The sequence below is a fragment of the Micromys minutus genome (genome assembly GCF_963924665.1).
Source record: "Micromys minutus genome assembly, chromosome: 13".
Taxonomy (NCBI): Eukaryota; Metazoa; Chordata; class Mammalia; order Rodentia; family Muridae; genus Micromys; species Micromys minutus.
Window position 1 is genome coordinate 32,026,267 of NC_137982.1, and position 18,030 is coordinate 32,044,296.

Here is an 18,030-nt window from a genome sequence, read left to right on the forward strand (position 1 = left end):
ATACCCCTCTCTGGCAATTAGGCTATAAGACAGACCCTTCTTTAATCCATTAACCTCTTAGAATTGAAACATTAAGGTCAAGAAGTAATTGCTCCAACTAAGCACTCAAACATCTGGGTAGCACAGGGTTAATGAGTAGGAGCGGGGGTAGGAGGGGTTACAAACCAGGAACACATGTCCTCTAAGTTAGTTTGCTTTCTGTTTAATTGCCCTTAAAACACACACACTCTCACATAGCACAGAAGGTGAGAGCTGAAGGAAGTTTGCTGGGTACTGGCTTGAAAGGTTTTCCTTCTGAGACTTGGTGTTGAGTTACAGCATGCAAAGCACTGGGAGGAGAGAAGCTGCTGCCGCCAGCCCTGTCCTAACCTCACTTTTTCTTGGGTTCTTGGGCTTGAAGGGGGATGCACATGGGCTCTCCGAGACAAGATGCAAAGAACTATCCTGCAGCTGCAGCTGACTGTTCCAGGAGTCACCTGGAGCCAGTGTGTATTAGGGTTTAGCCAGTGCCCGGGAGCGGGCACAAATGCTTCGCTGTGAAATGCCACGCAGGCAGAGAGTGACAGGCAGACTGTAAGGGCTGAGCTTTTCACCCTTGGATGGCTGTTTCCTGCTAGGTTCAGAAGAGAGGGGCCTTGCTCCTGCTCCTGCTCCTGCTGCTGCTGCTGTTACCTCAACTCTTTCTCTCTCCACTCCAGGTAAGCAGAGGGCAAGCTGCAGCAAGCCTTTGTACGATGAACAAGATCCGAAAGTTTTTCCGAGGAAGTGGGCGAGTCTTGGCGTTTATATTTGTAGCTTCTGTCATCTGGCTGCTCTTTGATATGGCGGCTCTCCGCCTCTCATTCAGTGAGATCAACACAGGGATACTCAAGGAAGATATCATGAGGAGGGAACAGACAGGCTTCAGAGTTGAACCAGACCAAATGAAGATCCTTTATACCAGCATCAGAGGGATAAGAATGCCCCGGGATGGAGTGTGGGGCAAAGAGAACTTTAGAAAAGCTGAGAACCGTGTATTCAAGGTTGAGGAGAATACAGACCAAGTCCAGAGGAAAGGGAAAATGCAGATCCTCCTGGGAAGGCGGAAGGCTGTGCCTTTGTGGCATCTTGCACATCTGCAAACCCTCCCAGGGATGCTTCCCATGCAGAAGACCCAGGGGAGAGACAATGAGCCTGAAGTCATCTCCCAGCACACGATGATCAAGCAGACCACAGTGCTAGGGTCTGAGAAGACCCCACTCACAGCATCAAAAGGAGTTGCATTGTCCAAAGTATCAGAACATACAGAAACCTTCGATAAAAAACAAGAGGCCCCAAAGAATTATAATCTCAGCAGCGATCCACCAAAGCAAGCATCTGAAAGGGTCCTGAATAGAACCATCAGTGTCAGGACTGAGAGATCAAAGCAGCAATCACAGACAGTAACAAAATCGAGGATGTCCTTTGCCAGCCCTCAGATCCTGAACTCTGAGGAAGTCACAGTCATAACGAAAACTGAGGCTCAGCGTGAAGATCTAAAACATGAAGCCTATAGAGTGCTACCACTTCTTAAGTTCACTGCTGATGTGAGCCATTTAAAGAAGCAATCTATAAACGACACACGGTTAGAAGAATTGCTAGAAGATGGTGGGGCCAAAGTGGCACCAGAGAAGAAACTTAATTTCTCTGAAAGTCACATTGTGATTGTAACTAAAGAGGAAGACCCAAAGACAGACATGGAAGAGATACCTAATTCTGAAACCCAAACTATCTTTCCTAAATTACTGGGTGAAAGCCAAGGTAAACATATCCCCAGGAATCAAAACAGGACCTTGTCCTCTCTGCTAGCTCTAAAGAGAGCAGTGTCTCAATCCAAGCCCACCTTAACCGGGGGACTCCATACAGTAAGAAGGAACTTGACTGCCGAGATCCCAACTGTGGGACACCAGCAAAGCCGTGCAAATATCTCTAAAAACCCTGGAAGACACCAGGTGTTCCGGATCGATATGACCCTTTCTCCGAGGGATATCAGTGCTCCCGGTCAGTTTGGGCGCCCTGTGGTCGTTCCCCCTGGAAAGAAGAAGGAGGCTGAGCAAAGATGGAAAGAAGGAAACTTCAATGTCTACCTTAGCGACTTGATTCCAGTGGACAGAGCCATTGAAGACACAAGGCCTGCTGGGTAAGACCCATTTCTCTTCTCCCTCCGTGTGCTAAGCACTGTGCTCATGCACAGAAATCTTTTATTGCTATTTCTTTTTGTGTGTGAATTTTGACCAGCTAGGGAATTAATTTGACAGGAGTTATTTGGTGGTAGCCAAATAGTCTACCCCCCCCCCCCGCGCATACAGGGAAAAAGTCTACTATCAGAAATGTACTGTTCTCTCTTCTTATGCTCACATCTCAGCTTCCTTAGCTTTCATTTTCTTCCATTTGTTAAAAAGAAAAAACTGCTTAAATGACATGTGTTCACTACCCATTGATTAGCGTAGCTCTAATTCCAGCTTGATGTTCGGTTCCCTAAGCCAAGCCAGCCTGGACAGTGGAACCCGAATGTCAATTTGAGCAAGTGTAGTACATAAACAATGGCCTTTTTTTTTTTTTTTTTTTTTTTTGCCAGGGGGTGGGGGAGAAGGTGGGGGGGAGGTGGGGGAGGGGCTTCTTCAGAAAATGTTTCTTTTGTACCTAGGTAGTTGGGGCGGGGTTTCTGACAGGATTTTCAGAAAGGAGGCATGCACAGATGAATCTTTGCTCCTGGTAGCAACCCAATTCTTGATCATCTCTAGCCAGGTAGTAAAATGCAAGGCATAATTCCACTGTAAGAGTGAGAGTGGGAGTTCTCATTGTTCTCATTGCTTCTCCTCGGCTCGGCAGGAGTGCTTTGGGCAATGTTGGTCTCTACCCTGATAAGCAGCCTCCTAAGTCTCCCTGAAGTTACATCTTAGGAAAGCCATACGTGGTGAGGACTAGGGGGAGAGATGGTTGTTCTCTAAACCCAACAGTCCTTTTGTTGGTGAGAATAATACACATTCCTGCATTCTGCCATGTGGGGCAGTAATGTTGGGAACAGTCGGGAGCTTCGGGAGCAGGCTCAGAGTGTCTGCGTTACGGGAGTCTGCACCTATGAAAGGGAACGTTCCTGAGCCTGAGAAAGGAAGGGTCTCTAACCTGACTTGTTGGATTAGGGCACTCATGTAATTAGTGTCTTCCTAATGCTTCCCATTAGATGTGAATCACTTGCCCACTTTAGTAGACCCCTAAAGCTTCCCAACGGACCTTCACATTCAGTTCTTCAAACAATAAAACTTAATCCCCCATTGCAAAGTGGAGTCAGTCACAGAAATGATTCCAATTTGGTTTTGGACTCTCTTTGGTATATTTATGAGTGAGGATACTTTTAGCCCTGTGTTCACTACCCATTAATTTGTAATGTAGCTCTGATTATAACTTGATTCTCAGTTCTCTAAGCCAAGCCAGCCTGGAGGCTGGAATCCACAAATGGCAAGACTGAGACTTTGAACATGTGTAGTAGATAAACATTCTTTGGCTTCTTCAGAAAACGTTTCTTTGGAGTCTATGTAGTTGGGGCAAAGATTTTGACAGGGTTCTCAGAAAGAAGGCATGTATAGATGACCCTTTACTCATGATAGCAAAAGAAGTGTATTCATTGTGATGCTACTGTCAAAGAAGGCAGTTTGATCTCTCAGCCATTGACACAGAGCTATTATCTATGTGGCAGTGGCTTGTTGAGACTAGTCACTATGCTCTCCATACTCCCATGAGAACACAATAATATTCCCAGAGGAGGGAACTGAGGTCCTAAGAACTTTGATGTCTCAGATCACTGACCTAGTTCTTTTAAGAGAAGCAATTAAAATTCACATTCAAAGCTCTCTTTCTCCTGTCTCTTGTATATATTATTTTCCAAAAAGAACTCTAAACTGTTAGCCCAGCTATACCTTGAAATCCCACATTTTGCAATATTGAGCACTGGCTATTGTATTCCACAAGGAATTCAGGAAAAGAAAGTCTCTTTTTTTTGGGCAGCTTTGATAAAGTGGATCCCTGGTGTCCAGCAGATGGCTACCAGCCTGGGGAAGAATCAGGTGGGGCACAGGAACACAGGATACAGCTCTAAATAGAAAAAAAGGAAGTATCAATGTGTGAGGCCAAGAGCAAACACTAATGCTATCACCCAGCTGATTTATTGAAGGTCCCTTGCTTTCCAGAGCTTGTTAATTTATAATTTCATTTGGGAAACTGGAGTCCTACAGCCTAGGAAGGTTGCAATTGGACTCTGTCTTCTTCAGAAGATTGTGCAGCTGCTCTTTCTGAAATTGACACGTGGGCTTGAGATGATGAGTCAGAGAACATGTAGTCAAGTCCCCTCCCTCTTGCCACACAAACCGAACCACCTTGGATAAATATGCGGGTGTGTGTGTTTGTGTGTGTGTGTGTGTGTGTGTGTGTGTGTGTGTGTGTGTCTGTCCCTGTCTGGGAAAGATGCCTCGCTGGTGCTCTGTCCCTGACCCCAATCAGATGAAGATGTTAGACATCAGAAAGCCTACATGTGAAACCCTCAAAGAATTTCTGGTCCTTCTGTACTGTTCTTCCTTAAAGAAGGATAAATCATTTTTCTTTTAATTTACTCACACTTCCAAATTATTTGTTAGCATGAATACATTTAAAAAACAATACTAATAAAAATATGTGGTATTTTTAGGTAGGCAGGATTTGGAGGAAGGATATTTTGTAGTGTTTTTAAAGCTTTAACAATATTTTTCTTCAGCTTTGATCAAAATTATCTAAAATGTCTTAATCATGCATATAATAATGTTTAAAATAATAAACTTTAGTTATTGTACAGAAAATTATCATAGATATAGTAATAAAATATATACTTTCTTGCATGTGTGTGAGGGTAGGGTGCTAGTAGAGCCAGGCCTAATAATTAGCTTAAGTGCAGACCACCATAATCTTCGAATTTCAAAACATTAGGAATAAGTTCCAGATGTTAATATTTTAAAACAAAACTTCTCTTACAAATTAACACAGCGAATGCCGTATTATAATTTTCTGTTGAATATAGATGGAAAAGGGATTAAAAGCCAGGATTTGAAACATTCAAATTTCAATTTCATTTCCCTCAGCCCAGATAATGACTAGCTTCTAGTTAACTTCTTAAGGATAAACTAACTGATTTGCTAGAACAAGGTTGACATTGAGTAGAAGAGACAGGGTTGCCAGGACAACATCTCCCACTTTAGCTTTAAAGTTAGAATCTCTTTTCCAAACCACCTCTTTCAGCTTCTTTCATCTATAATTCAGAGAAACAGTTCTCAGATATTACACTATCTCAAGGTCTTATCCAAAAACATAGGACCCCTCTCTGCCACCACCACTGCTCATATTGTGTTCTCAGGGTTGTCTACAACCTTTCTGGTAGTAGATATCTATTCTGGTTCACATGTTGTGTTTCCTAAGACACCTCTAGGGTCTCTCAAGGAGGTTCCCTCAGCACTGGGGACCCAGTTTCAGAACACCATAAAGATATTTGTAGTTGATATGTATAGGCATGTATGTTTATTGACATGAGTGTGTGTGTGTGTGTGTGTGTGTGTGTGTGTGTGTAGGCTTGAAGTTAACCCTGGCTGTTTTCAGTTGCTCTCTGCTTCGTTTATTGAATAAGGGTATCTTGTGGAATCCACAGCTTACTGACCCAGCTGGCCAGCTTGCCCTGGAGATTCCATCTCTGCTTCCTCAGTCCTGGGAACATAGGCAGCCATCACTTGGTGGAATCCAGCTCTAAGCATTAATCTTTATGTTTTGCATAGTAACTTTTTTACCTGCCGAGCCGCCTCCGCAGCTCACATGGCTATTTTATTAGTTGATTTCTCCACAGTCTCCCTCTGTGACCTGCTTACATGGCCTCACCATTTTTACCCTCACATGCTAACACAATATTAATCAGAATCCCAGTGTAGCATACCTAGTCCTGGGCCATGACCTAGCTACAACCATTAAATTCCAATAGTGTTGAATGTATGCAGCCTTCTTCTCACCGAATCACTTTGGTTCCTCAGTAACAAGAGCCTTGAGCATATTTTTGCCTCCAGATAATGTTCCAGGCCTCTGTGGAAAGGTTTTGAAATTTTACTTTGTACTTCCTGAGGGTACGGCACAGAGACTCACATTCCAAAGATAAAAGTTGGCACAATACTCATTTTATAAGCATATTTCTCTGAAACCATTCTCAAAATTAATGCTGCTGTTAAACAATAAATCAATAACAGGTTTCAGTTCAGATGAAGCTTATAACAAGTTACCTCATAAATTCTTCATTATGTCTTGATTTCTCATGTTGAATATGTTCAGTGTATCACCATTTGGCTTAAGGTATCTATGTTCTATTTTATACTAAGTTAATAACTGATTCATGTTTATTCATTAGTACATATTTTTATTCTCTTAGTTTTGGTTTCAATGTTTTGACGTTCAAGCAAGGAAATTGCTCTTGTTTAGATATTTTTCATTCAATAAATAAAGTGGGATTTCATTTTCACCTAGAATACTTACATTTAAAAGATATCAAAAACCAAATGTTTTTGACAGTTATGTTAAACTACCATATTCAGTCTTTCATAAGTAAAAACTTAATCATTGATGTCTTTGTTCTTAGTTCTTGAAGGTGTTTGCATCAGCATTAATCAACATTCATACATATTTCATATGCACATATACCACATGCATCACACACATACATATATATACACATACACAAACACACACACAAACAAACACATACCTATTGCTGAGCCGAGGTCCTTCCTCTCAAAAACAGGGCCATTCTATTTGGAAAAGCCTGTTTTAAAGCCTAATGGTTAAAATAGAACTCCAGAAGATAAATTATTTTAAGAGTCCACTTCCTGAATCTATACTTGGAGAAAGAAATATTTAAAAGAATTTTTTCCGGTCAGCATTTAGTTGTTTAAATATAATAAGAATAGGGGCTGGAGAAATGGCTTATCAATAGAGACTTATCATTGGTCTTGTGGAAGACACAGATCAAAACTCTAGTACCACATGGTGACTAACAATCATCTATAAATCAAGTCTTAGGGAGTTGATGCCTTCTTCTAATATACAGGGACACCAGGTACACACATAGTACACCCCCGACACACACAAGTACACATGTGCATGTATAAAAGCAATAAAAGTCACAATGCCCTCATCTATGTCTGCTGTGTAGTAACAGTGCTCAAGAGTCTTCCTTAATGCTGGCTGCTGCTACAGAATTCTGTAAAACTCTCCCACAAGGCCGTTGTCTTTGCTGCCTTAGTTCAGAGCTGAGACTGGGAAGCAATTCTTTTTGACAAACATAAGAAGCAAAGAGAATAGCACTGAGTATTTCCTACAAAACTGCCAAAATTACTAAGGGTAAAGTTTCTGGAGTCTTAATGTTGACTGTAGAAGCTGAAGAAAGCCACCACTAAAGTAGGAGGAAGATGGGGAGGAAGACAGACAGCAGCTGATCATAGACCCTCCCCGTCCCGAGGCTCCTTGAATGTTATCATGCTGAGAGAAAATAAAATGTTAACGTCAAATAAAATTCAAGGTTTTATTTTCATACTGATGAATATTTGTCTTAGTGTATTGGGGTGATTTTGTGACTAACAGTGACTGGAAAACATCATCTGGTAGATGGGAGAAGCTGTGCTATTTCCCAGCCAGGGACGAAGCCATCAGTGATAGGAAAAACAGCACCTAAAAGGCTTCCCTCCTGATTTCACATGTAAAGGTGAAAGCACTCAACTATGCTTCTTCAACTGCATGTGTATTGGTGCACGCACACTTGCATGTGTATATGAGACGGCTTGGGGCTCTGTTTCACAATTTAGAGAAAGAGAGAGCAAGATAAGAAGGAAAGTATACATATATATTATATACATACATATGAAACACACACACACACACACGTGTGTGTGTGTGTGTGTGTGTGTGTGTGTGTGTGTGTGTGTGTGTTTAAAAAGCAGAAGCTAGACCATGACAGGAATGGTTAAACATGGCTGAGAAATAATTCTGAAGCCTTCATATGTCTCTCTTTGTCACATTCACCACTAACATGAAACAGAAAGACAGAGGAGGGAAAAAAATGCATCTCAACCATTAATTCAAAACAAAGAAAGTTGTTACATGGATCCTTATTAATATAACACTGAGGAAATTAAAGCAGGTCAGGGCACATCCTCCCAAATGCTGCCCTTGGGAGGGCATAATGATTAGGTACAGGACTTTAAGCCTATTCATACAACTTTCACAGATATCTCAGCCAGGGCCGAATTTAACCACTTTTTTATCAAATAGTCGATGTAATATTTGCCCTGGGGCCTCCTGTCCCACAACATAATTTTCTGTCCTCCCTGGCTGACCTGTTCCAACAGAGCTTTTCGAAGAGAAGAATGAATCTGCACACTTTCCCGAACAAGGGTAAGAAAACTTAGAAAAAAGCAGCAATCTTTACAAACCTTGTTTTGTTTTCTTTCCAAACTAAATGGAGATACTTAGACTTCCCTGGAAGAACATTGCTATTATGCCTAACTCCAGTACCTTTAAATGGGCTTGCCTTTGAAATGTGCATGGCTGTGAGAGAGAGGAGATGGAGAACTGAACATTGGCCAAGTTCTTGCCACTTGAATTCTTATTTTTTCTAAGGGGAAAAAAAAAAATCAAGGTTGTTATGGTCACCATCACCCCAGCTTCATCTACAGAGAACCTGGGGCATTCACATTATGGTGGTAATTCAGGCAATGGCCATTGACTTCATCACACAATGCATACCAAACTTTATTGTTGGCCAAGAGCCAGCAGACTGGGCCAGGCAGCTGTTACCCTTTATCTTTCATGCATGTCATCTCATTTTACTGATAAAACAGCCATGACAGACTGATAATGTATTACATCTCCTTATTAACAAATAAAGACATAAAATAAAGAAATAGATGTGTATACATACACATACTACCACCCCCCTTCTCATGTGCACACACAGAAAGGCAAGAGTTCACAGCTCAGCAGTGTTGGGTTGGATACCAATGCTTAATCTTATGATTTGCCATCACTAAGTGCAAATTCTGCTTCAGCAGTCAGGTTCCTTCTGACTCCAGCTAGTCTACCTCATCGTATTCCTAGGCGTCTTTTGTTTGTCAAGGTTCCTTGTGAAGGAAAACCTGCGTCTTGCTGAGACTCATGAGAGTCTACTCTTATGAGTTAACTCTATTAGACAGTGATACGTGTGTGTGTGTGTGTGTGTGTGTGTGTGTGTGTGTGTGTGTATGTGTTTGTCTGTTTAATAATAAGTACTTGGAGCAGCAGTAAGGGTAAGAACCTGCCCTGTATGCTTTAGAGATGAGAACAGTCGAGGTGGATAAAGGAAACAACAAGCGGGTTTGAGATCCAGCAGATTCCCCGGCTTCTCCCTTGACTGCTCTTTCCACAGGCTTCATAGCATCCTTCTTTTGATTCCTTGTAGTCATATGAGTTTTGAAAAAAGAATTAAGATCTCTTTCTTCTTCATGTGTAAGTCAGAGGTGAGAAGGAAAAATTCCAGAAAATAATGACAAAGGGTGAAGAGCCCAAGGTGACACACAGTAGGGCATGCAAGACACATGGCCCACAGATGCCCTGCCCTCCCCCTGGGATTATTTCTATTTTAGAACTCCACCATCTTAACTTCTGCCTCTATCCCAGTGTTACCCTGACAGCTGCCTGCTTAAAATAGACTATTGTTAACATGGCAAGTGTTGGTGTTGGTGGGATGGGTTTGTGAGCCGGAGTCCACTCATTCTGATGACACATTCTTGCCTCTGCAACTGCAACATCACCAGGATAAAGGCTGTAGTGGGGAGTGGGGAAGCTGCCGTCAAAGTTCTCAGTCAGATGATTTTAACCAAATGTCAAGGATCATTTACCCTAAAAAAGAACAAATCACAAAAGTGAAATTCTCATATCCCTATACCCTCTTATCAGCGGGTGGCAAAGAGGCCCAAATAATTTTAAGGTCTCAGGAAAGAATAGAATTCCAGACACAGCACCTCAGCTGGTCACTTGATTCTCCTGATGCTCCTGAAGATACCGGAGCTTAGAGAGTGAAGGGCACCTAAGGCTCCCATGAAAACTGTGGTTGAATTGCAAATGCAAGTTGAAACATATTCTTCAAACCTTCTGTTCAAACCCATAAAAGAATGAGATTTGACCTTCATGATGTGTTTTGCCTCTGCTGGAATAAAATGAAAAATTCATAGAAATAAAAGAATGTTATCATTCCCTCAGTATTCTGATTGTTGAAGCCGGAGCTTTTTGATAGGCTCCATTCAAATCAAGTCAATGGCCAAGGACCTAGCACACAGAAGCTGAGGAGGTAAGCCATCAGTGTTAGAGTCTCTTGATAAATGAGGGAGCACTTGGTAGACTCAGATTAAATCCTGCCGGCGACAGGACAGTGCTCCAAATCAGAACCCGTGAGTCAAGATAGAGAAATGTTTTCAGGTCTCACACAGGCTTTTCAGCGTGAGGCTTGCCTGGTATTTTTATATCCATTGTTTCATGAAATCTGCACTGCTGTTCTGTGATGCAAACATCATAGTGTTCACCCTAAGGTGAAGGATTGCTATAGCAATGCAAACCAAGACTCCCCTAAGCAAAGGACCTTGAGTAATTTTAAGCAGAGAACTGGACTTAAAGATTCTAAACATATAGTTTGTGTAATAAATGATAATTTAGAAAATAAATCATAAATTCTTAATCCCCAAAAAGTTTGCAAACTAAATATCATGAATATAAGTTTGACTTCAGTGGCAATTCCATCTCCTGCAAAAGTATCAGAAATCTGGACTCTGAAAAATCAGAAATGAAAAAATAATTCATTTTACTTGGGTTAGTGGAGAATAATTTGAAGAGGTTCTGCAACCTATAGAATCTAGATAAAATTGGATAGCTGCCTTTTTTTTATCTGCATTAAGTATTACTAATGCTGAGAGCTGGTCTGACCTGTTGTATCTGTAAATAAACAACAAAAATATTAGTTTGTTATACAATTGGCATATGTTTAATCTGTTTACTTATATAGAAGACCGTGCTTTTAAAAGTATGTGACCTAATACTGCCCAGTGTTAGGCACAAGAAAATCTTCCAAATGTGTATGTATAGGAGAGAGTTCTCCTTTGAATTCCAGAGCAGTCTGAGTTATCTTACACCAAAAAAGCAAAGCAAATTACCTGTTGCTCTTTTCTCATTGGAAACCTTGATTTCAGTTGCATCACAGGAGAAGGGGTTACAACTAAAGCCTAACATTTTTAGGAGTAGAAGTACACTTTTTGAAGTAAGGAAATTATATATTAATTCTATATTACACAAATTAGGTGTTTAGAATCTCTAGATCTAGGGGCTGGAGAAGTGACTCATCTTCCAGTGTACCATGATGTGGTTCTATTTTCAGCATCATAGTGGCAGCTCATCACCACCAGTAACTCTATTCTCAGAGGTCCTGTCATGTTCTTCTGACCATATGCTAAGCAGACATACTCACAGGCAAATATTCTTGCATCTAAAAACTCATAAAAAACGTTTAGAATATATGTGCAATGATTAAAAATTACCTGACAAAAAACTGGGTCTTAATCCTCGAATCTGTTATCACACTCCTACCCCATCTCAAAGGAAAATGCATTCTATTCAAGCTTTAAATTTAAGCTCTACTCCAAATCTCTGTCCACGCATCCATCCATTCAATATGATTGATCAAAACTTCAATTTGTGCAAGACTCCTAGGAGCATGTGGTAATACAGGAGCAAAGCAGATTTGACATACGTTCAGGAATTCTGGGTGTAGAAGAGAAGGAAACAAAATTGACAGATAGATGATGTGAAAGAAATTTGGGTAGCTATAAGAGAACAGTAGAACAGCTGGACTTTGGCAGGGTGACTGACAAAAGCTCTGTGCTGGCAATATTGACTCTCATGCCCAAACAAACTGATGAAGCTGTCTACAAGGGCGTGGGGATTGGGGCTCACTGGTGAGACAAAACTGCAGTCCCAACTCTCAGAATCACCTGCTTAGTGGTTATGAAGAACCAGTGTTAAGCTAAGGAAGAAACTGAAGGGAAATAGCCTCCAGGCAATGGGTAAACATTACAAGAGTACGAAATCTCAGGAGACCAGGAAGATATCAAGATAGACTTAAAGGTATAGTTCATGTCCTTAAGGTTGGTCATTGTAAGGAGAACCTGCCCACTTTATATATTTTTTAAAGATTGATTTATTTTATATGAGTACACTGCAGCTGTTTTCAGACACACCAGAATAAGGCATTAGATCTCATTATAGACAGTTGTGAGCCACCATGTGCTTGCTGGGAGTTGAATTCAGGACCTCTGGAAGAACAGACAGTGCTCTTAACTGCTGAGCCATCTCTCTAGCTCCCTTTGAATGATTTCTTACAAAATAGTCTGTAAATCTGTCTGTTTCTACATGCTATCTTAACATTTCTCTAAGTTATAACTAAACCAACTTTTGAGTTAGGGGGAGAGGAGTCCCACATTTAAAACGTATAGATACTCTGCCTTCCAGAAAAACAGCTATTTTCTACTTTGAATCATCATGTCCCTTCAAACATTTATTTACTTCTGAATTCACAGTTTGCAGCAATTCCTTACATGACAAAAAGGTGAATGCTATGTGGCATAACCAGTAATTATTAAGTATAAGGCAGAGGCTGGCAGAATCTGGTCAGTCATGAGAGAAACACCTGGAATTTTTGTCTTGAAGATGTCAATAGAAACAATGTGGACATGAAGGATGTTTGTGAGGGGCAGAAAAAAAGTGATGCACCCTGCAGAGAATGTTCCTACCACCCTTGTGGACATTCATGTTGTTCTGAAAAGATATTGCTAAAGATATGGGCTTGGAAAGTGTTTCTCCTGAAGGCTTGCAGTGATTAAGTGGCACATTGGGAACTGGAGAAGAGGCGATGTGTGTTATGCGGTGGCAGGGAGCTTAACTACATTGTGTCTTATAACACAGAAAAATGAACAGAAATTGGAGGTGATGAACTTGGACATTGGTTAAGAAATATAGCAAGCATGGCACTGAAGGTGTCACCTGGTATCTTCTTTCTACTCAGCAAAATACAAGAGAAGATAGATGAAGTATGGGAAACTTTGGAGCAAAAATCTTAGGTGTTATAGCAACTGCAGGTAATTAATATAATCCTTAAATAAAGTCAGGAATGCTCATATTTTATAGAAATTCTAATGCAGGTGCTCTTTGTAGAGAATAAGATTAATTTAAGCAGCCTGCTATTTTACATTAACATTAGAATTGGATTAAGACATCTGATTGAAATGTGTTATTTTGACTTTGCAGCACCTGAAAATGTAACACATGTTCATTTTAGCCCTCTAATATTTTCTTAAGTTAAATCACATACTATAAGGGGGCTGAAATAGCTTTAATGTAGGAACTTACATTCCCAAACAGATGGGTCAGCGAACTGTGAGTTATTCTTTTTTCTCCTGTTTTGTTTATGACAAGGAACCTCAGTTTCTGTGCAAACTCTCTGCATCTGTTTCTGGGGTTGAAGTTGGGTGTGATTCTCCCAGGCCTTTGTATATTATGTTAATCAATCACTTTAGTAAAAGACTGAAATTAGAGTCCATATATATATGTATTTTATTTATATATATATAAAATCAAGACAAGTTTTTAATCCATGCTTTATAGTTGGCAAATTAAAGTGCAAAGAAGTTATGTAATTTCTTCAAGCCAGTAATTTTGGATAAGTGATATGCAGCCATATGTTTATTTTATTCCCAATCCAAACTCTGTTAGTACAGAAAATCACCATAGACCGATGAAATGAAAACTACATCATGTTACATTCCCCTGAATCTTATAACCAGGAAATGATGCTGGGTTAGTCACTGATAATCCTGTGCTTCATTTTGAATCATTTAAAGAAGTATATGATAATATATTACACATTGCATCTCACGTAATTGCCACAGTATTGAATTAAACTATGTTACAACAGTACATTGACAACCATAAACAAAGAACATGCAAATACTGCTTGTTTAACTGTAGCATTTACTTTTATCTGTGTCTTATTTATTACAGTAACAAAAATGAGCCAAGGGACTTGACAAAAGCTCTGGGTCTCACAAATGTTATATCTGCTGCTTGCTATGTTTATTCTGACGACCTAAATGTCTATGGTTACTTATAGGGCCAGGTTAGGCCAGAGTCTAAGTCCCAGATACAGAAGTGACTAACAGCATAACCAAGAGCTGGTCTATCCAAGACTTCAGTCATTCATCCTGTTAAAAAGGGAAAGAGGTCTGAGTTTTACCTTGAAAAAAGGTGAAGTACTTAAGCATTTATTCCCATGAACCATTGATTATTATTTTACTAAGAATGGGTGTGTTCACAGAAGGGCAAATACAATATGGACAGTCTCACTAGGAGTTGCCCTATGACAGGGACATAGCCAGATACAGAAAATGCCACAATGAGGTAGCGATGAGCTGCAGAGCCTATATGAGACCACAGCCAGCTACAGCCCACCAAACACCTGCTCCCTCTTAGCCTGCCTAGCATCTCCACGCCAGCAAAATGACTTCAAGTATTTTTACTTACTTATTACTCTGCAGACATCGCAGAAAGGGCTTTCAAATAGAGAAGTGGGAGAGAGTGTAATTATTTGGTACATGTACATTGTGCCAAAAATACTTTTGTATGCTAAATGGAGTGAAGGATATCTCTTTTGCCATTTTGCAGATGGCTATTTATATAGGCAATCATAAACCTCTTAGTGACACTAAATAACACAGAATGCTCCCTTCCGGTATATAATTTAATAATGATAGCAAGAGTTTCTGCTTAGTAAATGCCTGTGCCGGGAACTTTGCTAAATAATTTCTATGGAGATCACTGGGCTCTGAAACTCTAAGAGGAACATTACCTTGTTTGGAAGATGTGAAAACTGAGGCACAGAAAGAATAAGTTATTCAAGTTAATTTCTTGGCCGTGGGATTAAAGTAGTCTAACCTACAAAGGCCCATCCTTTACACTTCAGCGTCATTCCTTCAGAGGAGGCCTCGTGTCTGCCATTGTTAGGCCTTTCATCAGATGCTATCGCCCATGCAGACAACAAAATGAAAACGGTACTCATATAAACTGGTGACTTGTAGATATTTGAATGTGTGTGTGTGTGTGTGTGTGTGTGTGTGTGTGTGTGTGTGTGTGTGTGTGTGAGCATGCACCCTTGGTGATCACAGTGGCATAACTCTCTCACTGTGATTATCCTGGCCCAGGTGTGCAGAGCAACTAGTTCACAATGACCTCCCAACCACCAGCATCATCATGTGCTTTGTGGATGAGGTATGGTCAGCTCTCCTGAGGTCTGTGCACAGTGTCCTCAACCGCTCTCCTCCACACCTCATCAAGGAGGTCCTGCTGGTGGATGACTTCAGCACCAAAGGTAAGAAAACCTTGGACTCTATCTTAAAAGTTGATGGAAGGCAATAGCTGCTTTGTTTATCAGGTAATTTAATGAAGCTTAAGCATTTATAAATGCTAAACCATCATTTCATCCACAGCCATGAAAGCATGAATCTAAGCATACTTTTTACTAATTGAAGCTAGAGGAATGGCTCAGCAGTTAAGAGCACTGACTCTTCTTCCAGGGGATCTGGGTTCAACTCCCTGCACTGACATGCTCAAAATTATTTGTAACTGCAGCTCCAAGGGAAACCCAACACCCCTTTCTGCCCTCAACAGGCAATACATGAATGCTCTACCTAGGTGAACATGTAGGCAAAACGTTTGAACACACTAGAAATCCATCTTTAGGAATATCACTGGTAACCCAGGGGTCTGCCTTGCTACATGTCTCAGCCATTCCCACTGGGACCTACCTGCTTTGCAGGAGTTCTTTTCATACTTCAGGTGGTCATTTGAGTCCAGAAGATGATGAAAAATTCATTTGTTCATGGACTATAATGAACTAAATCCATCATGTTCATAGAATTATTTTTCTAGTCAGTCACCAAAGTTAAATTCTATGGAAAGCAACAAAATAGAAATCCCTCAGCTGCCTCTGAAGAGGAAAGAAGATCCTGTGTGCAGGAAAGCTTGGAGAAGACACATTGTCAAAGGCTCATAGCTTTTTTGAACTAGAAAAAAAAAGAAAAACAGCACTCAGGTGGTAATGTTCGTGATAGCCAATCCTTGGTCTGTAAGCATGATAACATGCATGTTATCTTTGCCCCCTTGCTGTCACCATGGCCACAGTGAACCCAAGCAACAGGGAGATGCCAGAAGAGATGGAAAAGTGATAATGAGTGATTTGGATACTGTACACAGAAGTATCAGCCAACCACCAAGCAGATCCACCTTTTGTTTTCTTGGCTTATTTTGTTGTTGTTTGTTTTTGTGAACCCTGAGTCTTGTTCAGTTTTAGGGTCCTCTTTAAGAAACACACACACACACACACACACACACACACACACACACACAGGGCACGCATGCATGCATGCATGCACATACACACAAGTAATAAGAGATGTGCTGTAAATACATTTCAGGAAAAATCAGTGTAGTGGCACATATCTGTAACCATAGTACCTAGGGGCAGAATTGGGAGAACCAAGAATTCAAGTTTAGCTTGGAGTATATTGTGAAATTCAGTCTCAAGAAAAGAAAGAAAATATAGAAATGATTCCTACCTGATAGAGTCATCAATAGCTACAGAAGTGATTGTATCTATATCCTTAAACATTTCTAAAATGTTCCTTAGCTGAACCCCTCTACAGCCCACTTAGAAATAAAAGTGATCTAAGATGAGGTGGAGTCCTTGGTCCTGTGACTAAATCTCTTGTGGGCCATAATTTGGTTAGGCAGGGCTGTACCTATGAACATAGCAGACACTGTGTAGCTGGTAGTTCCTTACACCGTATCTCAGGCTGATTTCCTCAGGCTATACATAAACCAGTCAGGGCTGCTTTCCTTCCCATGGTGAGAATCACAGGCCAAGAAGCTGCCCAGAGACAAGTCACCTCAACCATGCAAGTCCTTCTTCAGAATGGAGACCTCAGCTCTAGTTGTTGCTCTGTACAATGAGTGATCCTTAAATGTACTCTTTCATCACCAAGAAGTGTTAGTGAGAATGGTAGCTCTTAACCACCCAAAATTGTACTGTCTTCTCAAAAATTTCCAAATTTATACATGCAAGTCAGGCTTCTAACTCTGATTTGAGAAATTCGTTAGTTTAGAATATTGAGCCCACATAAAATATTTTCAGAAAGATGACATCAAATAAAATTATAGGCCAACAGATAAAATTTGGCAACTAGAATTGCATCATAGTTTTGGATTCGAAATTGCAAAAACACCCTGGGTAAACCTAGTTAATTAAAGTATTTTGGGTTTGTTCTTATCCTCATATAGACTATCTAAAAGCTAATTTGGATAAATACATGTCTCAGTTTCCAAAAGTTCGGATTCTTCGCCTCAAGGAGAGACATGGCTTGATCAGAGCACGACTGGCTGGGGCACAGAATGCAACAGGTAAGAAACTGCACTGCCCCCCAAAATTGCATTTATCATGACGTTGCTTTAATTTATAACATTTTTCAACAAACAGAATGTGAAAGAATATAACCAGACATATCCACATGTTCCTATATAGATATTAATTTCTAGCTATATGACACAGAATGTCACAGACACACACACACACACACACACATACAGAGACACAGAGAGAGACAGAGACAGAGAGACAGAGAGAGAGGCATAGAGACAGAGACAGAGATACAGAGAGAGACAGAGAGAGGAGAGAGGGGGAGAAAAAAGAGGGAGAGAGAGAGAAGAGAGAGGGAAAGGAGGAGAGAACGGGGGATGGTTACATTAACTGCGTTTTATGAGCCTTTCTAAAGGAATCCAGAGACAGTATAACACCATGGCACCAGGGCACTGTACACCTAAGTTTTCCCT

At 40.6% G+C, this 18,030-nt stretch overlaps 1 protein-coding gene across 1 annotated transcript in view; it reads left to right on the top strand.

Moving 5' to 3' along the window:
- Positions 1 to 734: 734 nt before the first annotated feature.
- GALNT5 (polypeptide N-acetylgalactosaminyltransferase 5) overlaps positions 735 to 18,030 on the top strand; it is a gene marked incomplete at both ends in the record, with an annotated part of 41,321 nt that continues 24,025 nt past the window's right edge. The window contains 3 exons of the mRNA XM_080928096.1: positions 735 to 2,158; positions 15,348 to 15,514; positions 17,482 to 17,601. Coding sequence (XP_080784222.1) covers positions 735 to 2,158; positions 15,348 to 15,514; positions 17,482 to 17,601 — 1,711 coding nt within the window. The remainder of the gene's footprint in view (positions 2,159 to 15,347; positions 15,515 to 17,481; positions 17,602 to 18,030) is intronic.